Consider the following 26,560-nt stretch of genomic DNA (forward strand, 5'->3'; position numbering starts at 1 on the left):
CATACCCCAAAGAAGAGGCTCAGATGCAGAATTAACTCAAATGTTGTGCAATTTATCATGTAGAGATTAGCCACATTAAACTGAGTAAGGGTGGAAGTTGAAGATACATATTTTTTCTTAATGTAATATGAGGAAAATAATCTTCCAATAAGGCAATGTAATTATCAACTTAATAAGCTTTCTTCAAAGAGGCAAACACAGCCCATTTTATAAACGCAACAATTTAGGAGTCTCATGCAAAACAAGAAAATAAATCTTAATTTAGGATATTATTGGAAAATCAATACAGTGCTGATTAATTGGGCCACATCCAAGGTTGTAAAACTTTTCTTTCTCTAGTTCCTAAGGAAAAGAGTATTATATTTAAAGTGTAGTTTAATCACTTGATAAATCACGGGCATGTGATTTGGGTTGTGGAATCTGTAGTTCTACTATAATATAGAAAAGCAGCCAGAAAAATCAGAGTATTACTGGAAGAGAATAATGTTAATTTTACAGCTAAACACTATTCAGTTTAATCTAACTTGTATGACACATGCCTTTGCTTACAGTGTACAGCCAACTTGATATTCAGACAATATCACTATTGCAGAGCAGCTGATATCAGAGGACCATAATTCAGGCAATTCGTCTCTTTAATGGCTTGTTGTTCTTTCTATGGGCCCATTAAACCTTTCAAATGATTTTAACCTGTAGACTGCTAATCACAAACCTTTACTTTATATTTGAAAAAATATTTACTTTATTAAATACTTAAAAAGGATGCTACCAACTACATTTTTGAAAAAATTATACATATATAGAAAAAATGCAGCAACTCATTTAACACATTAAAAATGATGTGCTGGAAGGTCTTTTTTGCTCTTCTGTTGATGTTTGTGTCTTCTCTGCAACAGGCAAACAAGCTTGGGCTCTGATCAGGCAATTGGTTCTGTGCTGGGGACCCCTTCACCCACACGTAGTCAATAGATGCTCCACGGGGTTGCCAGGCACTGCCCGTACAGATCCATATACTGGACTATACAGGGAAAGAGTGACACTGACTATATATAAAGTGCTAACAAATGTGCAAATAAAATTGAAAAAAACAGAGGGCTGATTTTATTTCTAGTAATCTTGTAACTGTAGCTGGCACACAATTTTCAGGCAAAATTTTAATTTTCCTCTTGACAGTATCCCTTTAGGAGTCAGGTTAGTTTCTGGCCTGCTTTTCAGAAAAGTGAGTTGTGTTTTCAGTGTAATTCACATATACCAATTTTATGCCTCCTAATGGCTGAGTTAAATTTGGATTTCATGTGTGGTTCTCAGCATTCCTAAGGAACTGTTAAACTCCTACACAAGTCAGGGTGTGCAGAGACTTAGACGGCTGTTCTCTGAAGTGGGGATGGGCAAATAAAGTTTGGCCTACATCTCCCCAAGTAGCCAGTGATTAGGGGTGCTCAATTGGGTGACCAATTGGGGAAAGGTGGGTGCCCAGTGCTTTCTGCAAACCAGGCCCTCTTCATGGGATCTCACAACAGAGGCACTCAAAATCTCCAGCCACAGATGCAAATCTTGGCCTTATATATAAAGTAAGAATCCTTTGCCCCAGACTTCAGTCTAATTTTAGTGTTAAACCTGAACCCATTATTGAAGTTTTGAAATGTTCCAGGAAACTTACTCAGCTTTTTATTTCCAGCTGGGACAGGACCTGCCACCGTACAGTAGGATCAGCAAGACTGTCTCATGGCATCATCAGGTATGATGAAGTGAAATTCCTCATAAGAAAGCCTCTGGAGAGTCTGCCATGCAGGCTGAGGTGTTCAAAGGCTCTTTTGCAAATTGCGGCAGTAGCTGCTAGGCACCCCCAAATACACAATCATGACTCCCTTGAGGAGGACATCTGTGAGTTACTGCACACGTGAAGTTCCTCCTGGACTCTATGGAGGAATGATGGTTGGGCCTCTGTAGAGGACCTGAAAGAGGTCACACGCCCTGTGACAGAACAACTCATTTTGAAGATTTACCTTCAAGGGCAATCAAGCGTTATGGAGAGAAACACACACACACACAACCTGGATCCCCAACATCCCGCAAATGTATCAAGTAAGTCTGAATTGCTAAGCCATATCAAAGACCTGATCCTGACTTTTCTCTCAACACCTGACAGCAATGCTGCAGTCATCCCTACAAGTCTAGGGCTTCAGTAAGCCTAATAGGCCCTGTGAGTGGAAGAGAAAAGGGAAGGATGTACATGAGCATGAAAACTCATTTGCAAGTTCTCCCAACCCAGCTCAGCAACTCCGCCCATCCTGTCAATTTTACTGCTTCACACACCTCTTCCTTACCCTGACCCTGCCTGTTAAGAATCAGCTTGCCAGGTGCAGAGCCAGCTTAGCCTCTTACTAATATGTAACCATGGGACTGAAACTGACTCAATTTCAGTAGAGCCCACGAGAAAGAAAAAATGAGTTGGTCTGTTTTCCACAGAGACTATATAGGATCTTAGTCAGAAATCCATTTAGGGCAATAATCATCCTGCTGTCTGGGGCCTGTTGTAGAGCAGTGAATACCAATATATTGAAGGTTTCCGAGTAACAGCCGTGTTAGTCTGTCTTTGTAAAAAGAAAAGGAGTACTTGTGGCACCTTAGAGACTAACCAATTTATCTGAGCATGAGCTTTCGTGAGCTACAGCTCACTTCATCGGATGCATACCGTGGAAACTGCAGAAGGCATTATATACACACAGAGACCATGAAACAATACCCCCTCCCACCCCACTGTCCTGCTGGTAATACCTTATCTAAAGTGATCATCAAGTTGGGCCATTTCCAGCACAAATCCAGGTTTTCTCACCCTCTGCCCCCCCACCCCCAAACTCACTCTCCTGCTGGTAATAGCCCATCCAAAGTGACCACTCTCTTCACAATGTGTATGATAATCAAGGTGGGTCATTTCCAGCACAAATCCAGGTTCTCTCACTCCCTCACCCCCCTCCAAAAACCATACACACAAACTCACTCTCCTGCTGGTAATAGCTTATCCAAAGTGACCACTCTCCCTACAATGTGCATGATAATCAAGGTGGGCCATTTCCAGCACAAATCCAGGTTTTCTCACCCCCCCACCCCCATACACACACAAACTCACTCTTCTGCTGGTAATAGCTTATCTAAAGTGATCATTAAGTTGGGCCATTTCCAGCACAAATCCAGGTTATATATATTATATTGAAGATTCCCCATCTCCTGGCCTTCCCTAGAATGCAGTGCGGGATACATCTATTCAGCCTGTCGTTTTACAGTGGAGGCTGCTTGGCAGGGGAGAATAAGAAGTTTCCCTTTTTTCCTTTGCGGTGCACACACTGTGATTATTGCTTGCTGCTGTGAATCATCTGCGAGCACACTTTGAGATGGTAGTTTTGTCTCTGCCCTTTCAGATGTCATCAACCTCCACTGGTGTTTTAGCTAGCTGGGGCATGGATTGCCGAGGGATATGCTGCCAGCTGGGGAATGGCATTCGTCTGACTGGCAGAGGATTTGTGTTATGAGGGTGGTCTAGTTTTGCAGTCCTTGGTATTGTGGTTTGGAATCTACACGCATGACCTGTGCAGCGATGGGTACATAATAAATTATTCCATTAATAAATAAAGTCAACAGATAACACCTCTTTAGCATCTCTCCTGCTGTCAAGCTTTCAAAGATGTGAATTGCTAATTTTCTGGTAATCTTCAGATCCACTGTGCAGCTCTCATTCATGGGCAGGAGCAGTGGGGTTGCTTGTGTACTGCAATTAATTCAAACACTTCAATCATAGCATGGAACCAATTTTAATCTATTTAAAATAATTGTAAATCATTTTAAGAACACTTTTTAAAATGTCACACAACATCATGGGGACATTTGAGGGAGATAGCACTTTGCCGTTAATCAAACTTGGAGATCTCTTTCCAGGAGTAGGAAGGGTTTCCTGTTCTGTGGATAAAATGTTTTCTGGGGGTAGAGAAGGGATAGGAAAGGGGAGGAGATCAAACTGAGTTTCAAGGCTCAAACTGAGTTTAGGGCAGGGATACACTATAGGCAGCTATTTCATGTGCTCCCTTAAATTAGCTTGTCATGGGTAACCTGGGCCCAGACTCCCCTTAAAAGGACCAGCCACCAGGTGACATACCTTCCTCATCCCCCCAGTGCCACTCTGTACCAAAAGGTAGGCTTCACAATGGCTAATGTTTGGTCATGTTCTCCAGTCAGGTGGGAACTTCCTGTTCAGCTGCAACCAGGAAATCCACTAAATCTCTGGCAATGTTCTTGTCTTCCTAAGTAAAATATGATGTGACCAGGACTTGGGTGCCACTATGGTCCTCAGTCACCTGCCTCTGCAGTTCCAGGATTTCAGCCTGGTTCCTATCAGCAGTAGCAGCCTTTTCCTCCAGTTCACTGCAGTCCACTACTCTAGAGAACTGCTGTGTAGCTACTGCAATTATTGTAGCTTCTGTCATTCATGTGATCTTAGGGTATGTCTACACTGCAATGGAAGCCTAGGGTTAGAAGAACTCAAGTTAGCAGACCCTGGGTTTGTTAATCTAGGACTCAAGTGTCTACACTTATTTGTAATCCCAGGTTAGGAATTATTGAACCCTGGGTCCCAGCCTGGAGCTCCAGCATCTAGACTGCATTATGTGGGGCTGAGTCCAACCACCCATATCCCGGACTTCCTAGCGCCCTCCCAAAATTTGGCCGCTCTAGCCCTTAGTTTGTGGTGCAATGTGGGAAAACTTGACTGTCCACCAAACTTGACTGTCCAAAGGACAAAGAAAATTGGCCCATGGGATTGTGGGATATTTTTGGTGGACTCCCTGAGCACAAGTCCAGTGGGGCTGTGTCTACATGGCAAAGCAATAGGGCTTGAACCCTGGGCCCTGGCTTGATTCAGGCTCAGACTGTTCAGTCTTATGGGATCCTGGGTCCAAGCCCTGGGTTAGAGAAATTTGTGTTTAGACGGAAGGGGAACTAGGTCTGAGCCCAAGTTCAAACCCTGGTCTTAAACGCAGTGTAGATATACCCTTAGTGTTTGTGCCACAGGTTACCCAGACCTTTGTAAAATAACCAACTGTTCCTCTTAGAAGGTCTTTCTGGAGGCCTGGCAGGTCTTTGTATCTTTACAAGCCCCCCAGTAATTCATTTCTGTACTTACCATCTTATCACCTCTCTCTACACAGGTTCAACACCCTGGTCCTGCACTCCTGGGCCAGTTTCCACCCCCCTACCCAAACCAGCTTCTTTTGCCAGGGTGCATAGAGCTAGTCCCTGAATGATCAGTTCCTGGAGCTTAGTCTCCAGTTCTTTTTCCATCTGGGTAACTTGCTGCTCCAAGGCAGACTTGACATTCTCTAGCCCCAACTTCTCCATTGCTCTGCTCAAGAAGAGGGGGTTGGTGAAAAGTCTCTCTCTCTTTCACTTCTATTTCAGTTCTTCTCATTTGTCCCTGTGATAGACAAGAGGAATTGGAGTAACTGCTTGGTCTCAAGAGAAAAAGTCTATCTTTTAGTTTGGAGACTTCTTTCTCAAGATTTAACTTGGCTCCTACACACATCTGTTCCTTTAAGTACTTCTTTTCATCCTCTAACTCTTCCAGCTGGGTAATGAGACTCGGTTTCTGGTGGTCTCTTCCTGCAGTGACTCTTGTGTCATCTGCATGTGGGCTCCCAGGTCTGCCAATTTATCTTCTGGCTTAAATGACTTGTTCTCTAATTGATTTTGCTGTCCTGAGACACTTTTCAAGCTGACTTGTGGTTCTGTCACTTCCTTCCATGAGTACAAAGTATTTCTTTTACCAGGTAGAGGCATCTTAATCTCATTGGTCAGCCTTTCACATTCACTCTCCCATGCTTGCTTTGCCCTTTCAAGGTCTGCTTCTATTTGCTTGGTTCATTCCAGCTGTGTAGCTAGACTCTCCAAAGCCTGGGATATTTCCACCTAATTTCTGTGATTTGGGCCTCATGAATTTTTGCCCAGTCATCCAAATCCTGATAGAAAGCTTCCATCGAGGCCTGCAGCTTTTAGATTTGTTTTACAGTCACATCATAGCTCTTGTTGCCAGCATTTCCCTGGACCTTCAGATCCCTGGAGTCTTTTTTCTGGCTTGCTCAACCCCACAATCCTGTTGTCCTCGAGGTTAGCTGGTTGAACCCTTCTTTTGAGTGGAACCCATTCTGGTTCCTCAGTATGACCTGGTTCCTTTACCAAATAATTCAAGATCCCCAAACTCTCATCTCTAGGGCTGAGAGTAGCGTGAAGGTATCTACCCTAACCAATGGGAAGCTTGAAACCCATAGCCATCTGCCTACCTTTAATTTTACATGCTCAGACTGATTTCCTGGACTACTCCATATTCACCTAGTCTTGTAGGCTCTTTTTTGTAGCCTCTATCTTTCTCATAATTAAACTGCATCTACCTTAGGGCAACATCTTTCTATGTGATCATTCTTCCCACAACCAAGACAGACTGTCCATGGGTCATCACACTTTCTTGCCCCAAAAGTAGATCCCCACGGTCTTTTGTTCAGACTTCATAATAGCCAGCAGTTTCTGGCAGGGTGTCTTTGGCATCCTGGCTCTCCCCCGTTCCTCTGGTGCTCAGTGCAACCAGGCCAGCTTTACAATCATTGCCTTCCCTTTCGGTGTCGATGACAATTGACTCTTTACCATTGTGGAACCTCCTTCACAGCCCTCTGAGGCTGCTCAGACATTCCTCCTCCCCCCCAGATGGAGCTGAACTCCAACAGCTGTGGCTGCCCCTCCATATGCTGACATGGGAGGATAAAAATTTTACAGCCAAGGAAGGTGTCTGCACTGTGGCGCTTGGTCATCCCTCCTGGATGGGAGAGGATCTCAGAATCCCACTTCTGGTACCACTTGTCACAATCTATGCCTGCCCTGTAGCACCTCTTTGCTGAGCTAGTGCTGCAGGCACTATCTATCTCACTTTCCCTTCTCTCAGGGCCCCTTAAAAATTCTACAGAATCTGAAGGGGTGTAAGAAAACTCCCCTGATGGGGTTCTTTTTTATTAAATGGAAATGAAGTCTCTTCCCTTTGGCGCATGGGTTGCACTGCCTCCTCCTTAGTCTCTGGGAGCTCCTCTCCCTTATGAGAGCTTCTCTCTGTGAGCAACTCTCTGCAATTGAGCCCAGAGACCTTTTATCAGGCTCAGGTGTTTGTTATTCAGTTAAGTGCCTAGGTAAGCTCAGTCCCTTTAAATTAGATCTTTTAGGATAGCTTTAACCCAGATTTCTCTTAAAGGGGCCAGCAATCCCATGACAGGGACTTTTTAAAAATAATGAACGGGTTTATTCAAGTAGTTAAGAAAATAAAGACAAAGTAACATATGGAGTCAAGGGGTTCCAGTTAGATAGACTAGGAGACAGAGTATGTTTACACTGCATTTATGGAATGTGATTGCAGCTCATGTACACATACGCAAACTAGCTTTAATCTATCTAGCTTGGGCACTGGAGCATTGAAGCTGCAGCAGCACTGATTTTGGTGCCCCACCCAAGTAATTACCCAATTTTCTGGGTGGGTTTATACAGCCCACACTGAAGCCCATGCTGATGCATGGTATCCGAGATTAGGTATACAACCCATGATTGCACTATGGACATGCCCTCAGAGAGCGAGGATCTCTACCTCTGGCTTGCTATGTGATCCTGGACAAATCACTTGACCCATGTGAAAAAAGGTTATAATAATACTTATGTACCATTCTCTCCATCTAAGTTTCACTGAGGGCTCATCACCAGCTGCACAGGATATCGTGAAAAAAATAAAGTTAGTGAAGTACTTTGAGAGCATTGTTTAAAGCATTATTATTATATACAATGACTAGAAATAATAATATAGAGCGCTACCAAACTATAGAAGTAGAAGTTTCTATAGTTGGATTCTCATCCCCATTCTGCACTTTCATACAAGGGCAGTAAAGGGCTGTGGAAGAAACATGTTGGTGAAGGAGCCGTGTAGGACCAGTGTAATCAGCACTGCGTTGCCTGCTGTCATAACCCAGAGCATAGGAGGCATGCTGAGGGCAGGAGAGATCATGCTGAGTGCACTCAGCACTACAGGGATTCTGGGCTGCACAGCACCCCACAGGAAGAGTGAGGCTGTCATAAGTTTAAGGATGACTAGCAACAGGTCTTGGCATCCTGTCCACATTAAAATTTACAAACATGTTAGTTAAAACTTGTTCATTAACATGTGCTAAACCATGATTAGAAATTTAAAATAGGGACAAACTGACAATTAGTTAACTGGTTCCATGAAGCTTATTTAAATTGATGAAATGAGAGGATTTTCTTGGAGTAACACACACAGACAGTGCAAACAAACCTCATTTACATTAAAAGAGAAAAAAACATTCACTCTAACAAAATTGTACATTTCTCCAGGGTTTTAAGATCTTGTCTGACAATAATTCTAACAATCAGACCTTTGTTTCAAGTCACTGCAAGCATACAGTTATACTCCGAGGAAATCATTAAGGAATCTATTCCCTGTTTGATGCATGGATGTTACTTATCATTACTATTAACAGGACTTGTTTTTACGCTGTGTTTGCAGTACACAAGGCTGCAGCTTGACAATACTTTAAATTGTGAGGAGATGGGAGCGAGTAGGGATTAGAGGAGATGTGATCAACATTGATCTTAAATGTCATGCTGAAATTAAAAACAAATGAAACTGTAATCAAAGGGCAATGGGGAAATAAGGAAAATCTAGGGGTTAAAATGAGGACTTGGGGACTCTGCTGTGTTCTAAAAAGTTATTGACACATCATAAAGACAAGCCTGAGCAACACAGTTCAAACTGACATCAAGGTGCAGATCTAGATAATTCCAGAGAGAGTTTAAGAGGAGCAATGCATTGATTCAATTGTTTGGGTTCAGGCCCTTCTCTCATGTATTAAAATTTTAATATTGCCTTTGGTTGTATTCAAAGGTGCTGGGCAATACTCTGGGGTCCTCTTTCCCAAGAGGAAGTACAGTACAAGCTGTGACAATGTGAGCTTTCCCTATGCTGGGCCTCAACACTTGTAGTCCATTCAGCTTACAAGCCCATTCAGTGCTTGGCCTATCTATTGAGACAAAGGCACCAATTGTGGTGGGGATTTCTGTGTGGTGAACGCTTGTCCACAAAAACCAGAACTGAGATCAAACTTGTTTCATACAGACTGCTAAACTGCCATTAACCTTCAGTCCTGACCAAGCCGAGCTGAATCCGAGATTAAAAGCTTCATATTATGCTAATACCAATCAAGCTGCAAAGCGATTATTAATAATACCTAGCTCTTATTCAGTGCTTTTCATCTGTAGATTTCAAAGTGCTTAAGAAGAAGAAAATATCATTATCCCCATTTTACAGATGGAGAAACCAAGGCACAGAGAGGTGAAGTGACTTGCCTAAGGTCACCCAGCAGAGCCAGGAATCGAACCGAGATCTCCTGAGTCTTGGCCCAGTGCTCTAGCAACAAGGCCACGTTGCTCCATACAGCTTTTTCAAACATTTTACAAAAAACAATACAAAAAAACACATTCTTCATGGAACTCAAAGAAGAAGCGTTTTGAACTAGAAGATTCAAGCATTCACTGGAAGTGCTTGCAGTCCAAACCCTGCTGCATAGTCACAGTGCATTAGAGTGAAGTCGACAAGAAATATACCAGGGTAGTTACAATATGCAAGCTGAGCAAAAAACGTAAGCAACATAAGTTAGGTATGAACAACTCTTTTCATAATCTAAGGAGTTATTAGTGATGTGCATAAAGAGAGGGTTTATTTGTGTGTTTGTGTTTGGAGACAAGTTAATCTTTTGTGTAATTTATTGATTTCAGTTGACTAACTCCCTAGATCAATTAAGCCTATGATTTGTAATTTGGCAGCGTCTCTTTAAGCCTAAAAGAGGGCATACTTTCTGAATTCTTGTCTGTTTTTTACCTGGTAAAGTGGCTCGTGGCTTGGAGGTCTGAGTCCTGTGGACGAAGGTTATCATACACATACTTCAGATCCTGGATGCTGTTCAGCTCAGGCAACCCTGCATGCAGCATCTTTGAATAAACAGGATTGATCCAATAAATGCACTGAAAATAATTTAAATGAGACCGGGCTAACTAGAAAAAAAATGGAGTTACAGAGAAAGAACTTTCCCCATTTATATTTACAAACCTCTCCTAATTTGGGCAATGTGTGACTCTGGGTATAACATGCAGAGAGCGGATTAGGAGAATGAAATGCATTCTTAACCTCTTCACATTGATACACTAGAAGACGGTGTATTCAAATGGATTCAGGACCTCATGAATTGAATTCCTTGCAACTGATCCCTCTATGAGGAGTCCACCACCTCAGTATACACAGGAACATTATTCTTCCCTCTCGGCCTCCTTAAGGCAGCAAAGGGCATCTACCTACAGATCTCCAGGGCAGGCTGCAAACACCGCCTTCAGCAGTGATAACCTCCTCCCCACCAACCAAACAACACTAAACCAGAATGGATGTCTCCCCTTACTCTATGAACTCCTTACACCTAAAGGGATACCTATAAAAACATTACACCCCAATGTCACACTATTTCAAATGCATGTAATTAGGTACATACACCTACCTGTAAGAAACTGGTTTTGTTAATGTACCCAGTTTTAGTTGCAACATACCAGTTACCTTTAGCCTCTCTGTGCCTCAGTTTCCCAGTCCAAAAGAAGGGTATAATAGTAGTTGCTTGCCTCTACAGAAGTATTAGTAGACTAGAATATGTTGTAAAATGGCTTGAATATGTCCTATGTATTATTATTGGATGAACGACACTTCCTAAGTGCAAAGTCTTACTTCCTTCCAATCTTATTTGTATAGTAACGAGAGTTAACAACATTGTCAGTGCAGTGCAATGAGAAGTGGACAACTAGACATGTTCAGTGTGTCCAGCACACCTGTCTCTTCTTTAAAATGTTAAAAAAAGAAGAGAAAAGTTTCTAATAAATGTTTTAAACCCACTGACTTTGCATATTCCCCACACCGAGTTGAGATGATGGACTGTGTGTAATAGAGAGAAAATCTTTCCCACCCATTTCTCAGAAAGAATACAAATATAACTTTACCATTGCTGCTTGAGCATGTACATTCTGCAGTGAAATATATTTCCAGTGCAGACAGAAGTGCCCGCTGATCTCAGAAGACTAAATCAAATAAAAGGGAGACATAGGTTTTGTTGTAAAATGAAAGGGGGAGAGAAGAGGGATATTTGTTTTCCTTATTTCTTTCCGTCTTTTAAAATCAATGTGGTTATATTTTGGGTTCTTTTCTCCTCAGCACCATGGTTGAGATGTTGCCTAATGTCTCAGGCTCTGTCTGGACTGCTTCTGGAACTGTGACAGCTTGAACACGGGTTACGCAGAGGAGACTGAAAAATCACTGAGGTGAATTCAAATGGTTTAATTTCCAAGAGAATCCTCCCCTCCGTTGGGAGGGCTCTGTTAAATACAAAATGGGCACAGGAGCACAGGACTGGAAGGGACCTTCTGGGTCATCAAGTTCTGTCCCCTGCTATCACATGCAACCCTATCAGATAATCCTGGTAATAATTTAACAAAATCAATTTTAACACTAGTTTGCCTCTTCTACTGCTATTGGGACGCTGTTCCAGAACCTCTCTCCTCTTATGGTTATAAGACCTTCTTCTAACTTCTAGCCTAAATTTATTCCTGACCAGTTTCTGTCCATTTGTTCTTATGCAAACATTGTCCTTTAGCTTAAATAGCTCTTCTTCCTTTTTGGTGTTTACCCCCTGACATATTTCTAGAGAGCAATCATGTCCCCTCACAATCTTTGTTTTGCTGGGTTAAACAAGCCAAACTCTTCCAGTTTCCAGGTATAACGTAGGCCCCTCCATTCCCCTGATCATCCTAGGAGCCCTTCTCTGCACCTGTTCCAGTTAGAGTTCACCTTTCTTGACAATGGGCAAGGCACAATAATAATATTTTGCAGTTACAAACACATAATATTATTTATCCATACATCTTCAAGCAGTTTACAAAAGTACAAATATCCCCATTTTATAGCTGGGACAACTATGGTGCAGAGAGGTAAAGTGTCTTGCCCAATGTCATGCTATGTGTTGAGGTGGGAAAAGAATCCATGTCTCTTCTAGTTTCCAGTTTGGTGCCCTAACTACCTTACACCAGAGGCAAGTGGCATGGCTTGGACTCCCTACCCTGGGGATATGGGAAAGACGAGCCCAAGTGCTGGGGAAGCAGAAGGTTGTGTGGGTAGGACTGGCTTCTCTGCATTGCTCTGTTGGCTACCGTTCCCACTGGCAGCATGGTTCCTTGAGGATCATCCAGCCCCTCCATCATTCTTGCTTTGTGTAGTTTCTTTCCTCTTGTATCATATGGGACAAGGACGGTTCCCAACACAGTGATGCTGGAGATTGATCAGACAAGACTTTGGGTATTTTCCAACTGGTTGTCCCAAGTGCACATATGTTTGGGCACCAGCTGGCTTGGGCTACAATACTTGACCATCACAGGTATTTTAGTTATCTGATGTAACTATATATAAGCCTGAGCCACAAACATTTGGATCTGGATTTCTAATCCCCCAAAGTATGGTAATGTCTGGATCTGCTCATAGTGAAAAGGAAGTGAAGGGCCAGCTGTAAGGGTGGACCCAAGTTTGGATGGCAAACATCTCCAAGGGTATTGGCATTCAGATCCAGAGTTGTGGGACAGGCCCATCTCTACATGAAACAATTAATTATACTAGTACTGACACAGCACTTTTCACACAGACCTCAAAGCCCTTCACCAAGATGGGCAAGTTTCATTATCTCTATTTTACAAATGGTATTTCCGAGGTGTGGCAAAATGGAGTGATTTGCCCAAGGACACAGAGTGACTTAGTGTCAGTGAATCTATATCTTGTATCTCTCAGTAATGACTGTCTATTTCTTACTCACATTTTAGCAGAGTGCTGATTTGTTAGGCTTCCTTGGAGAATCAACTATATAGACCTGTCTATATAGAAATTTCTATCTGGAAAATCCTGGATTTCACATGATTTTTGAACTAGTTGAATGCTGCTCATGGCCCCCAGAAACCCTCTGCTATAGTTCACATTGATTCTTTAATGAGAGGAAAGCTGATAAACTACAGGCTTTGTAGCTGGACTCTTCCAGCGAGGCTCTTGGGCCTCCCATAGATGTTTCTGCTTTTCAGAGTGATGGGAACTTCATGGCTTATTTCTTCCCTCACTCCCTGGAGCATATACTGGTACTGCTGATATCTGGAAACATGCTGCTCATCACCAAGAGAATAAAGAATTAACTCCACACTGGGCCAGAAAATATTGTGGTTCATAATCACAATTTGCTGGACGCCACTAGCAGTTACTCACCATTCAAAGCAGATAGAGTTTACAACTCCAATCAAGCACTGCACATTTTGAAACTGGCCTTATACAACTTCAGATTTGACTTTAAAAACAAACAAAAAAACAACTTTATATAGACATCTCAGAAAGCAGAACTCAGACAACGAGATGCAGACAAGATGCAGATGTTCAGATATGCACAGAACATTCCATCATGGAAACTTGAGACTGCTTTTTCTGCATAAAATAAATATGAGATGGTTAGTTTATCTTTCCTTTCCTGCTACCATCTGGTATTTTGCACTAGTGAGCCAAAAGTAGATCTTACCCCATCGTCTATTTAATTGTCTATAAATTACCCTTTTTACTATATGTGATGGAGCAGTCTGCCCTTAAGAGTAGTGGGGCGTAATGGTCAGCCCATGTGGCATGGCCCTTTAAGAGTTTGAAAGGCCCAACTGTATATACAAGGACCTGGGAGATATTAGGAGAAAGGAAGCAGTCCCAGGAATAAGAAGTATTCTGGAGGAAATACTGTTACTGCTTCTTTAAGGGCCAGGACCCTTGCAGAGAGGGCAAGGCAAGGGTCCCCTCCCTCCTCCTTCTCCCCAGCCAGCTGGGAATGAGCTGGGAGAAGGGGACCAGAATAAAGGCTGCCTCCTCTCTCCTAGCAGGGCAAGCACCAGGAATACTAACAGGGAAATACTAGCTTGCTGAGCAGTCTGAAGCCTAAAGGCTAAGGGAAAGGTACCAGCTGAGGGAGAAGCTGGCAAAGGCCTTATGGCTGGCTAACCCATAGCTCAGCTCAGGAGAGGACAGCTCTTACTTCAGGACCAGAGAAAGTGATTAAGAGAACTCAGCTCCAGGGAGGAGAGGTGGGGGGACTCCTGATTAAGGAGAACAACCAGGGACTAACTAATGCAGCCCATTTGCAAAGGAGACTCCTGATTAAGGAAGGGCTGAAAGGAGTAACCCAGAGAAGGAACCAAAATGGGTTCCAGAATCAGAGATTATTTACAGATGCAGGAAAGATGTATCTCCTGAAGGAAGGAGCCAGAAACTGCTTGTTGGACTGAGTGGGAGAGACAAGTGTCCCTGGGTGTAGCTGAGTAAGCTCTTATTTATGGCTCTGGTTAATGAGACCAACTTGTGACACCACGCCTGACAGAAAGGTGGTGTACTGGAGTGACCTTCACGCCACCACACTATGGCACTTAGATTCTTTTAGTTTTGACTGGCTGCTTGTGTCATGGGGGGAGCCAAATTCCCCCTTCAAACCTCAGTGAGACGAGCGGGGGCTTCCTCAATGTGATGAGGCACTCATCTCTTGAGTGCTCCCCAGTGGCTGGGGGCGGTACTGCAGTCTTTCCTGCCTCAGGCATCCCCTGTAGGTTGTCGACCTTGCTTTGTAGGTCTTCAGTGGCTCAGCCCTCCGGCCAAGTCACTCCGTGTAAAATGGATGAATGGCTTCCAGGGGAGCAAAGTGTTTGACACACTGTCTGCCCTCAGCCCCATCTCTGGGACCCTCTAAGTCCTATCCTTCACTTGGGCTTCCCAGCAGAGCCTTGTCCCCTTCTCAGGGCTTTGGCCACTTTGCTAGTAGACTGGTGGGGAGCCCACCCACTATTCTGGGTCCCAATCCAGGGACCCTTTAAACACGCATCACTGCCTCCAGTTTGCTGCTGCTATTTCCCTGGGCCTTTTCCCATGTAGCCCCTTTCTCTTCATCCTTACCTCAGGGTTATAGTTGTCAAGTCTTCTCCTTCCTAGGGCCAGTAGATCAGCCCATTGAGCTCCTCTGGTCAGAGCAGAGAACCCATCCTCACCCTTCTTGTCCCAGCCAGGGACTGACCCGCTTAGGCCTTGCAGCTCTTTTTATCGGAGTCTACTGGGCTCTAATTGGCTGCTTCCACAAGGCCTCTCTAGGCAGGCCTGGAAGCTCCATCTAGGGTGACCAGATAGCCAGTGTGAAAAATCAGGACAGGGTGGGAATTAGTTATCTATATAAGAAAAAGTCCCTAATATTGGGATGGTCCTGATAATATCAGGGCATCTGGTCATCCTAGACTCACCTTCACTGCTCCTTCCCAGGCTGTGTGTGTGTGGTAGGATTGCTGGGCCTCTAGCCGGAGTCCTCAAATGATACACCCCATCACACTCAACTTCCTATGTTTGTTTTATTTCCTTTCACTTAGAAGAAATAAGAACACTCATCCACAGGCTCTGAGTTCCCCTGTCAGTTATTTACAGTCACCAAACCAGAGTGCAATACCATCAAACTCATCCTTCCACCAAGCTGCACCTTATAATCAAGTGCTAACACACCGCTGTATGTTGGCCTGTAGCTCAATCCAATACTTCTTTTCAAAGGCCATGTGAAACAAATGGAACCAGCAATGTGCCCTGAATGCCAACTGATCCAAACTATGAGAGACCTGGGGCGGGAGGCATTCCAGAGCTCTGTGGCCCTTGTGCAGAGGGCCACATCACCTTCTCTGTTATATGAAAGGGGCTCTAGCATCAACACCTCTGCTAACTGCAACCATCACACATTAAAGGGAAAGAGGCGGTCTCACAGGGGGACCTGGTACTAGGCAATTTAGAGCTTTATGGGTTAAAACCACAACTTTAAAAATCTATCCAGAAGCTCTCAGGTAACCAGCATGGATCATTGAGCACAGATGTCCATGTTCACAGTCAAGCTATCAAATGGGCTCCCACAGGGATCAGTTCTGGCTCCAGTTGTGTTCAATATCTTCATCAATGGTTTAAATAATGGAATAGAGAATACACCTATAAAGTTTGCAAATGATACCAAGCTGGGAGGGGTTGCAAGTGCTTTGGAGGATAGGATTACAATTCAAAATGATCTGGACAAACTGGAAAAATGGTCTGAAGAAAAGAGGAAGAAATTCAATAAGGACAAACGCAAAGTACACCACTTAGGAAGGAACAATCTGTTGCACACATACAAAATGGGAAATAACTGCCAAGGAAGGAGTACTGTGGAAAGAGATCTGGGGGTCATAGTGGATCACAAGCTAAATATGAGTCAACAGTGTAACACTGTTGCAAAAAAAAAAAAGCAAACATCATTCTGGGATGTATTAGCAGGAGTGTTGTAAGCAAGACACTAGACGTAATTCTTCCACTCTACTCCATGCTGATTAGGCCTCAATTGGAGTACTGTGTCCAGTTCTGGGTGCCACATTTCAGAAAAGATGTGGACAAAGTCCAAGGAAGAGCAACAAAAATGATTAAAGGTCTAGAAAATATGACGAAGGAGGAAATATTAAAAAAATTGGGTTTGTTTAATCTATAGAAGAGAAGACTGAGAGGGGACATTATAACAGTTTTTAACCACATAAAAGGTTGTTACAAGGAGGAGGGAGAAATTTTTTTCTCTCTCAACTCTGAGGATAGGACAAGAAGCAATGGGCTTAAATTCCAGCAAGGGCGGTTTAGGTTGGACATTAGGAAAACTCCCTAACTGTCAGGGTGGTTAAGCACTGGAATAATTTGCCCAGAGAGGTTGTGGAATCTCTGTCCTTGGAGATTTTTAAGAGCAGGTTAGACAAACACCTGTCAGGGATGGTCTAGATAATACTTAGTCCTGCCAGGAGTGCACGGGACTGGACTAGATGACTTCTCAAGAGCCCTTCCAGTCATACGATTGTCTATGATCTCTGTACTCCATACTGGGCATCCCATTGCATGCCCCAGTTCTAGCTTCAAAATTGCTTTAAGATGGGAGACACATGGCATATTTTGCAATGTATAATTTTCATTTTGGCCATAGGAGTGCAGTTTTGCTGCACATCAGAGGGTGCTCAGAGAGGTAAGATTTGGGGATCCTGTGCTGGGCACAAACGATCCTTAGTGCCATGCAGTACAGCATTGTGAAGTCTCCTGGCATGCCACCACACAACAAGAATATGCGGAGAAGACAGCAGATCCACTCACCGCCATACCTATCATTTCTCCTCTTCTGCGTATGAGGGGTACACGTGATGCAGAGCCCTACGGATTTACTAGCAGTTGTGTAGCCGATCTATGACCATTCCACAGGCTTAGTCGGGGATTCCATTGCTCCTCCCCTAGAGAAGCCCTGCAATGCACAGTCCAGCTTCTTGCTGTTTGCACTGGGCCTTTGATTTGGGCTTTACTGAGTAATGTCTCATCCGCAGAGCTGAAAGTGCTTTACAAACATTAATCAATAAAAGTCTCAGATTACCCCTCTCAGCCTCAGTACTATTATACAAGCCTCTGATAACACACCCCTGTCTCTACTGGAAATACCTTACCCGGTGCATTCTAGGACTGCATGAGCCTTTTTCACGGCTGCATCACAATTGGCTGCAATCAACCAATATACTCAGGTCTTTCAACTCCTTTGTCATTTCCTACTGATACTTCCCCAGCTTATAGCAAAAATTCTTGTTGTTTGTCCCTAAGATCTTGCACTTTGCATTATTAAATTTTACCCCATTTCTATTACTCCAGTTTACAAGATCATTCTTGTCTGATATTCTGGTCCCAAGATCAATCCCTGAGGAACTCCACTAGTAACCTCCCTCCAGCCTGACAGCTCACCTTTCAGCATGACCTGTTTTAGTCTCCACTTTAACCAGTTCCTTATCCACCTTTTAATTCTCATATTAATCCCCATCTTCTCCAATGTAAGTAATGATTTATCAAATGCCTTACTGAAATCCAGGTAGATTAGATCTACTGCATTTCCTTTGTCTAAAAAATCAGTTATATTCCCGAAGGAGATCAGGTTGGTTTGGCACGATCTACCTTTTGTAAAACCATGTATTTTACCCCAATTCCCATTCACCTCTATGTCTTTAACTACTTTCTCTTTCAAAATTTGTTCCAAGAACTCGCATACCACGGAGGTAAAAATAACAGGCCTGTAGTTTCTTGGATCACTTTCCCCCCCTTTCTTATAAACAGGAACTATATTAGCAATTTTCCAGTCACAGGGCACAACCCCTGATTTTACAGATTCATTAAAAACCTTTGCTATTGGCCTTGCAATTTCACATGCCAGTTCCTTTAATATTCTTGGATGGAGATTATCTGTCCCCCCACTCCCTGATTTAGTCCCATTAAGCTGTTTCAGTTTGACTTCCACCTTGGATGTGGTAATTTCTACCTCCATATCCTCATTGCCATTAGCCACCTTGCCACTACTCCTAAACTCTTCATTAGCCTCATTAAAGACTGAGGCAAACTATTTATTTAGGTTTTGGCCATGCCTAGATTATCTTTAATCTCCACCCCATCCTCAGTGCTTAGTGGTTCCACTTCTTCTTTCCTTGTTTTCTTCTTATTTATATGGCTATAAAACCTTTTATTATTGGTTTTAATTCCCTTTGTAAGGTCCAACTCTGCTTGGCTTTTGGCAGTTCTCATTTTATCCCCTTCACTTTCTGACTTCTAACAGGTAGCTTTCCTTGCTGATCCCTCCCATCTTCCATTCCTTGTAGGCTTTCTGCTTTCTCTTAATCACCTGTTTCAGATGCCTGCTCATCCAGCTTTGTCTGCAACCCTTCCCTACAAATTTTTTCTCCTTGGTTGGGATGCAGGCTTCAGGTACTTTAAATCAAAGTTGCAGAAACTAATTCCAAGCCTCCTCCACATTCGGATCCTTGAATTCTTCAGGCCAGTCCACTTCCCTAACTAATTCCCTTAATGTTTTTAAGTAGGTTCTTTTGAAATCAAGGATCCAAGTTGCAGATCTATTTTTTGTTTATCCTTCCATTTACTCTAAACTGAATTAGCTCATTATCACTCGAACCAAGGCTGCCCTCTACAACTGGTTCTTCTTTGAAGTCCTTATGTAGTCTTCTTTCCTTATTGTATTTATCCCAGTAACAAAGCATGACAGGATTCTACAATAATGGCTCCCGAAACACTGTAATGGCTGCAGTGTCCTAGATCAATCACCATAGCGTATTGTAACATAATACATTCTGTACGTTTAGTTTAATTAGTTCTCTTCTTTAATTCCGAACAGAGTTAGGAAATGGCTATTTGAAAACCTGGAATTAGGACCGGGTGAAATATTCACCAAAGAAAACCTTTTAATTTGAGTTGCTCTGCAATTGGTTGAAATCTTACAAAAATGTTTCAATTTTGAAAAAAAAATAGGGTGAAACTTTAATATCAGCAACAATATAATTAGCTTTCACACAAAAGAGAGGGCAGAATGATGTTTTGCAGGCACAAAGGTGGCACTCTAAATAAAGTTACTAACATTTGCATGGGAAAAAGAATTCCTGGAAATGTGGCAATGCTCTAAATCACAGTACTAGAGACTTGGCAGAATTTGATTATTTTACAACTTTGAGTGATAACATCGATTCCTAAATTTAAGCATTTTTTCAAGTTTTATCGATTTACATTTTCACAACTGCATGAAATTATTTAATGACAGTAGACACTGAGATTCAAAGTTAAACCTTTAGAACGGTTAACAAATTGTACACATCACATGTCAAAATATACAAAGTAAAGACCCTTAAGTCAAATGCTAGTAACTTCTCAAGCAGCATTTTTCTTACTTTTCCTTAATGTAAATTTAGTTTATTAGTGGTAAAAATATATATATTAATTGGTTCGGGGGTGTACAATGAAATTGACATTTACCGATAAAAATCGAATTCTTCTAAGCCTAGCTACAGGGGAAAAAGAAAACAAGAGGGATTGGGGTTTTTTTGGTTACATCCCTGACGTTCTTACCATCTCCAGCAGGTTCAAGAGCAATTGGCTGTGTTTCCTGACTATATTATAAGCTCGACAGCAAAGCTCCACAAACTCTTGGAAGCGCTGTGGGTTTTTTCCACCTTCTGTGATGAAATACTCCATCTCTGAAGTGAAGATAAAAGGTGCTCGGTCCCTTGGAAAAACAAGATACAATGAAAAATGGCAAATCCTCTCAGATGGCTGATCTTTTTAACTCCCTGATAATATTTGTTTTCCCAATCTTTCCCTTCTCATTATTTCTTCCCTCCCTTCCTCCAGGGTGGATAACTCCAGGCCAGAACACCCAGTGATGCTGACTAATTGTGGCAGACACAGGTCTCTAGGTGAGATCTTCTTAGTGCAAATGGTTGGGAGCAATTTGGGGAAGCCAACAACTGAACACGATTTTTTAAAATGCATTTTTAACTCTCACTGCTTCAGTTTCCGACTCCCTGCCTCAGAAAAATGGTCTTGATCATGAATCATATTCTCCCCTGATACTGAAATATTTAAATGCTGTACTTGAACAGAGTGGGATATAAATATAACTCCCTACCAGGCAAGAAGTGTATTTAAAACAAACAAAATCCCCCCAAAACTAGGGTGCTTTTCTGCTTTTGAGCACACAACTGTGAAGGGTTGGTTCTTATCTCAGCTGCACCAGAATAAATCCAGATAAACACTGACTTTTATCCAGTTACTCTGGATTTAGACGGATATAAATTACTAGCAGAATCTGGGCCCATGGCTTGCTTTTTTAATAACTTGTGGATTTTGTAACTATGCTATGATATTGCAAAAGAAAATGAATTAGCCAGGCTTTTGCTAAAAATTCTCCCTTTTGAGAGCTTCAGCTTTAACATAGCCTGATATACTGTTTTACCCCAGCACAGAGAGAACTACTGCAGGATTTTATTCCTCATAACTGTGTATACAGATATATGTAAACAGATCAGAGAGCTATAACCCAGGAAATATACACAGTGGATTAGATTTAACCCTGAGCTAGAGGTGAGCCTGAGCCAACCTCCAAAATCTAAATATTCCCAAATCTTTGGGAGATTTGAACTCCAGACACATTTTTTACAGTTTGGGGCCCTTCTCTAGTTAAAAATTCACTCAAGAGGGGTCTGACCCCATTCCAGTTGCTGATTCTTCCCCACAAGAAACCTGAACATCTTCCCTACAAACGATTTCCATCTCAGCATCCCCCAGCTCATTACCAGTCTCCTTAATCTCCTGCAGACACATGCTCTTTGTATGGTTGCAGTGATTAAGCTGAGTTGCATTGGATGCTCGTTGTGGGGCTTGGGAATTCACCCCAGACAAAACTGGCAGCTTTCCTTGGATTCTTATTGCTCTGAATACCTCCCCTTTCCCACAGTCTCTGGATTAAAGCCTCCCACCCACCCTCTCTCTGCCTTTAAAAACTATCCACATATAGGTGGGGGGAAAGGGGGATCAATCTAAGATATGCAACTTCAGCTACGAGAATAGCGTAGCTGAAGTCGACGTATCTTAGATCAACTTAGAATCACTTACTTCGCATCCTCGCGGTGCGGGATCGACCGCTGCTGCTCCCCTGTCGACTCCGCTTCTGCCTCTCGCCCTGGTGGAGTTCCGGAGTCAACAGCAGAGCGATCGGGGATCGATTTATTGCGTCTACACTAGATGCGATAAATTGATCCCTGATAGATCGATCACTACCCACCGATCCGGCGGGTAGTGTAGACGTGGCCTTAGAGACAGAAGTTATTTCCATCCCCTGCTTAACAGAGCTACTTCTCTTTGACATTAACCTCTAAATATTCCTATATCATTACTGATGGAGATTTGAACCGAGGACATTCACTCAAGTCAGCCTGGGAGATAGTCACAGAGCCAAGCCTGCAAAACTGATCATTTTCACCTAATATAGGAGATGGGTCCAACCCCAAACCCTGGATTTTAAAGCTCCTCCATTTTTGGTGGTGTTTAAAAACCAAACCTCAATCTCAGATTTGCGGCAGGGTCCTCTCTTTATAAGGGGCCTAGTCACATCTCCAGATATGAAGCACCACTGTGCTCTGTGATGTTTGAAATCCATGTCTGAATTCTGAGATTTGCATCCATCTACACAGAGAAATAAGATATTCTGTGAAAGCACAGTTATTCTAAAGCAAGGTCAAATCTCTCATGTTAAATCAGCAACATGGTTATTTGAGCTGAAATCAGAAACTTCGAGTAACAGAGTTTTCTAGTGGAAGACGCAATTTGGGGTACAGCACGACTTTCATATGGCACAGTGGCTACTAGCATTAAGCAATTTTTGTAGGTTTTATTGAGCATGTAACTGGTATTTGACAGCTCTTGTATGTTTTGCAGCATTAGCTATGTTGTAAGAAGTTTTGAAACAGTTTACAAGGTTCTTAAATTTCTCAATTTCCTTCAAGTCTCCCTTCTAAGGTGCTGGACCTTTCCTCATATTCATCTGAAAAATATGATGTAGAAAATTGATTTCCTCTGGAACATTTAAGCTTGGTTTTGCTCAAGCTCTTCTGATGTCACAGTCTCTCTCTTCCATGGTAACCAGATACTAAAACTCCAGGGCTGCAAGTATTTAATCCAGCTAAAAGCTCAAAAAGGGAGCACCTCCCAATTAAAAAAAAATAGCAACATGAAAAGTATAACATGGGAGAGGAAACAAGAATCATTAATATGGGAAACAGAGGACCTCTTAATTGAGATATCTTTAAAAACTAATTTTCAGTGACACCAGGCTTTTAAAGGCTGTGTAAAATACATCTACAAGGGTGAATTTCTGCATGTGTCCCTTTCTGCCTGCTGCTTTTCAGAAGCCCTGTTTGAAATATAAAAAGCATGGAGGGGAAAAAGATGCCCCATAAATGACTCCTGGACTGCAAAGTGTAAACTGCACTTTGTCAACCCATCATACATGTTCAAGTTTATACCATCAGAAATAAATGGTGACTGCCGTTTCAGTCTATATATGGAAGAGGTAACATCTGTTCCAGAGCTGAAAAATCGCCCTCAGTTATGCCTCTCTCTCCGAACATATATAAACATATAGCAGCCAATGAAACAGAGGAGGCATGAGAAGAGGCTTATCTGTGTGCATACACTGTCTAATGCTACTGTACATAAGTATATGTTTGTTTGCCTGGCAGCTCTTTCTTCCTTGATGTGCACTGCCTGAAACTCAGTACAGAGTGACATTCAATCAAAAAAATCAGCAGCTCATTAGAAGGCAGAGGAATAATACCTATAACAGATATATGGCCCATTTGGATATAAATCTGCTAGGGATGGTGTTTCTATGCATTCAACTACACAGGCCTGAACATGAAATGGTACATTTTCCAGTTCACCCCAGGTCCTAACACATGCTACTGTTAGTATGACATCCAGACTGTCACAGTTTCAGGGTAATTGGATCTGTTTTTACCTTCTGTGGTCCCCCATTTAAAGTTTCTGGCTCCCAGATGTCATGTCTTTTGGATGAGACTCACATCTCTCTCCCGCCTGACAGGGGCTTTAAGGCGGCACAGTTCCCTGCCTTACACTGTGATATCCACGGCAAGCCAGTTTGCCTAATGGCCAGCCTCTGTGTGTTGCTTTCTCTCCAAGGGCTATGAACAGTATATTGCCAGCAGTTACAAGTTACTGCACAGCTCCTTCTAAAGAAGCACCTTTATTCTTAAGGTAAAAGCATTACAGAGAAAACAATAGACAGATTTAAAACACACACAAAAATATCATGAGTTACTCATCAGCCCCCATGGGACCCTAATAGGCTAGAGTCTTTCCAAACCTTCTACAAGAGTTGGAGTCTCCCTTGGACAGAAGGTCCTATCATTTGCTGGACCAGAAAGAAGATCCCTAGTCAGTTTAAATGCATCCTTTTTACGACAGAAGCCCTTTCTTTGTCTGTAGGTCTCTGGAAAACCCAGTGTGAACATGCATATGCAAACGACCCCAGGGGGTGGTACTTCTCCAGACGTGTTTACAACTTGAGTGATTCACCTTAAATCATCATCCATTGTTTTTAGTTCCTGGAGAAGCTAAAAGCAACCCTCCCGCACAGCTGCATACAATTCCTGGCCCACAGTGATACATAAACCATTCATAACCTTAATACAATATGTTCCTCCAAAGATATTTCACGGGGTTTCAATATTTGTCACACAGATCATAAATAAGTCATATAGTATATCACCACTATGGGGGCCGAAAGAGCAAGGATTCCATATCATCACCAATATGTGCACGAATGAGGCCACATGGGCCAAAATGCAGACCTCCATTAAACCCGTGTATCTTCAATTAAATCAGTGGGGTTGCATGTATATAACAGAGAAGATTTCCAGCCCCCAACATGCAGAGTGTTCACTTTTTATTTTCTGTTTTCGTGCTGCATTTGTGCAGCAAAATAAGAAGTAGGAGAATTTGAGCATGTAACTGGCCTTTACTTTTGGCCTTTACTATGTCTCCATTTTGGAAGGCCTCACAAGCGTTTTTTCACCATATTATGCCCTCTATCTTACAAGGGGCGCACGGGGGGAGCATATTTTTTAGTGTAAAAGTGATTTTGCAAAGAGCTGGTGTAACTTGGCCTTGACCATGTACCTGCAGCATATAAGCAAAATCAATGAAAGTGCATTATCAGGCCTCCTGTCTTCAATGAAAGCTGTGCCCCAGATGGGATGAATGGATCCTCTAGTTCTTTACAGTGGAAGTATTTCAACAAACAAGGGAATGCACACACTTAGGGCAAACAGGCTTTTATACAGTACTGGGATTTCAGGGGTTACATTTTGCTATAGCTGTGACCTAAGGTTTATTAAATTAATCCAAGGAAAAGCAAGCCCAGTGATGAATGTCACTGTAGATTGCTGTCAGATCTTCCAAATGTTCATGGGAATGGTTTTTAGTGTCCCTCCGGAGGCTAAGAATGTTTGGATGATATGACATGGGAAGCAGGGAAGGAACCAAGCCTCAAGTTATTGGATAGCTCAGCAGGCATAACAACAAACGAATTAGGGATAAGGAGAATATTTACCAGGACCTTACCATTGGCTGGAAACTTGCTACATCCCTAGAGTTGCAGAACAGCAAGATCCCTAGGGTTTACTGACCACTGGGATGAAACATCTGAAATAAGCTGATAATGAAGTTTATAAGGTCAGCAAAGATTCCAGCTTTCCCTACTCTGAATCCCACAGTATGGAACATGTTGTTTCCAGTGAGAAAGATGTCTCAACTTCCTCCTTTATTTAGTAACTGGAGCACATGAGACAAACAACAATTGACCTTTTCCCTGATTCAATCTAAATTTCCCATTGTGTTGTTAGGGGAAAGTTTGTTCTAGTCACACCACAAGAGATGTAATGAGAAGATGTCAAAGATCAAAACAGTTTAACTTTAGATACAGTTCAATTGCTCATATGAACACAGGAGAGAGAGAGCGTGAGAAACCACTCAGAACTTTTACTAGTTTAAAATCAGTTGCTCCATCCACCCAGCCACACACTGGGTTTTCTAAAATCATCTAGGCTGAATTGTGAATAAGTAGTAGCACTCAGCAGGAATGACTGGAACTCAGATGCAACCAGTCAAAAAGCAAAGGTTTCAGTTAATGCTCAAATAAATTGGTTAGTCTCTAAGGTGCCACAAGTCCTCCTTTTCTTTTTGCGAATACAGACTTAACACGGCTGCTACTCTGAAACCTGTTTGAATGTGGATATCTTTTATTCTTCTGCAAAGCTAAAAGCTTATTTAAATAATGCACCGCATTATTTTTTAATTTAGGTGCTTAGCTGTGTAGGTTTGGCAAGGAAGGACAAACTTTGCATACACTATAGAAACAGGCTTTGAACTACTATACAGTAAAATCTGCCTTAAGCAACCACTTAAAAAGGTGAACAAAATCAGCTCTATAAGAAAGGTGATTTCCTACTTTAGGAGAGCAATACAGTATTTAGTAAGCTTGAGGTTAATTTGGGGGAATAAGACAGGCGATAGACTAAGAACAGTAGCCTGATATACAAGGGTATTTATATAATGGGTGGCATAAAAATATTTTTGAGTGATCTCATGGGTGAACAGCAGCTCTGAGCCTTGTCTAAAATACAAAGAATTTTCCAAATACTCCATAATTCCTTAACTAGGTATAGAATTAATGAACCAGATCACCCACTGATCAAAAGTTAAAATGAAAAAGCATTTTTATAACCAAAATATTCAATGTTACTATGGTTTTTATTCTTAAATCTACATCAGTTCAAATATAATCCAGGCTGTTGGAGCCTGTAAAGTAACAATCAAATACAAGAAGTTTACAGGATGTGTTCAGAAGCACAGAGGATTTAGGTTCTGATCCAAAGTCTATTGAATTCAATAGAGAAACTCCCACTG

The 26,560-nt window shown here is 42.3% G+C and overlaps 1 protein-coding gene across 1 annotated transcript in view; it reads right to left on the reverse strand.

Moving 5' to 3' along the window:
• PIK3C2G (phosphatidylinositol-4-phosphate 3-kinase catalytic subunit type 2 gamma) overlaps positions 1–26,560 on the reverse strand; it is a 276,099-nt gene that overhangs the window by 64,943 nt on the left and 184,596 nt on the right. Inside the window, exons 24-25 of the mRNA XM_048827594.2 lie at positions 20,144–20,300; positions 9,968–10,077 (exon numbers count right to left, since the gene is read on the reverse strand). Coding sequence (XP_048683551.2) covers positions 9,968–10,077; positions 20,144–20,300 — 267 coding nt within the window. The remainder of the gene's footprint in view (positions 1–9,967; positions 10,078–20,143; positions 20,301–26,560) is intronic.

This window comes from Caretta caretta, chromosome 1, assembly GCF_965140235.1.
Source record: "Caretta caretta isolate rCarCar2 chromosome 1, rCarCar1.hap1, whole genome shotgun sequence".
NCBI classification, from domain to species: domain Eukaryota; kingdom Metazoa; phylum Chordata; order Testudines; family Cheloniidae; genus Caretta; species Caretta caretta.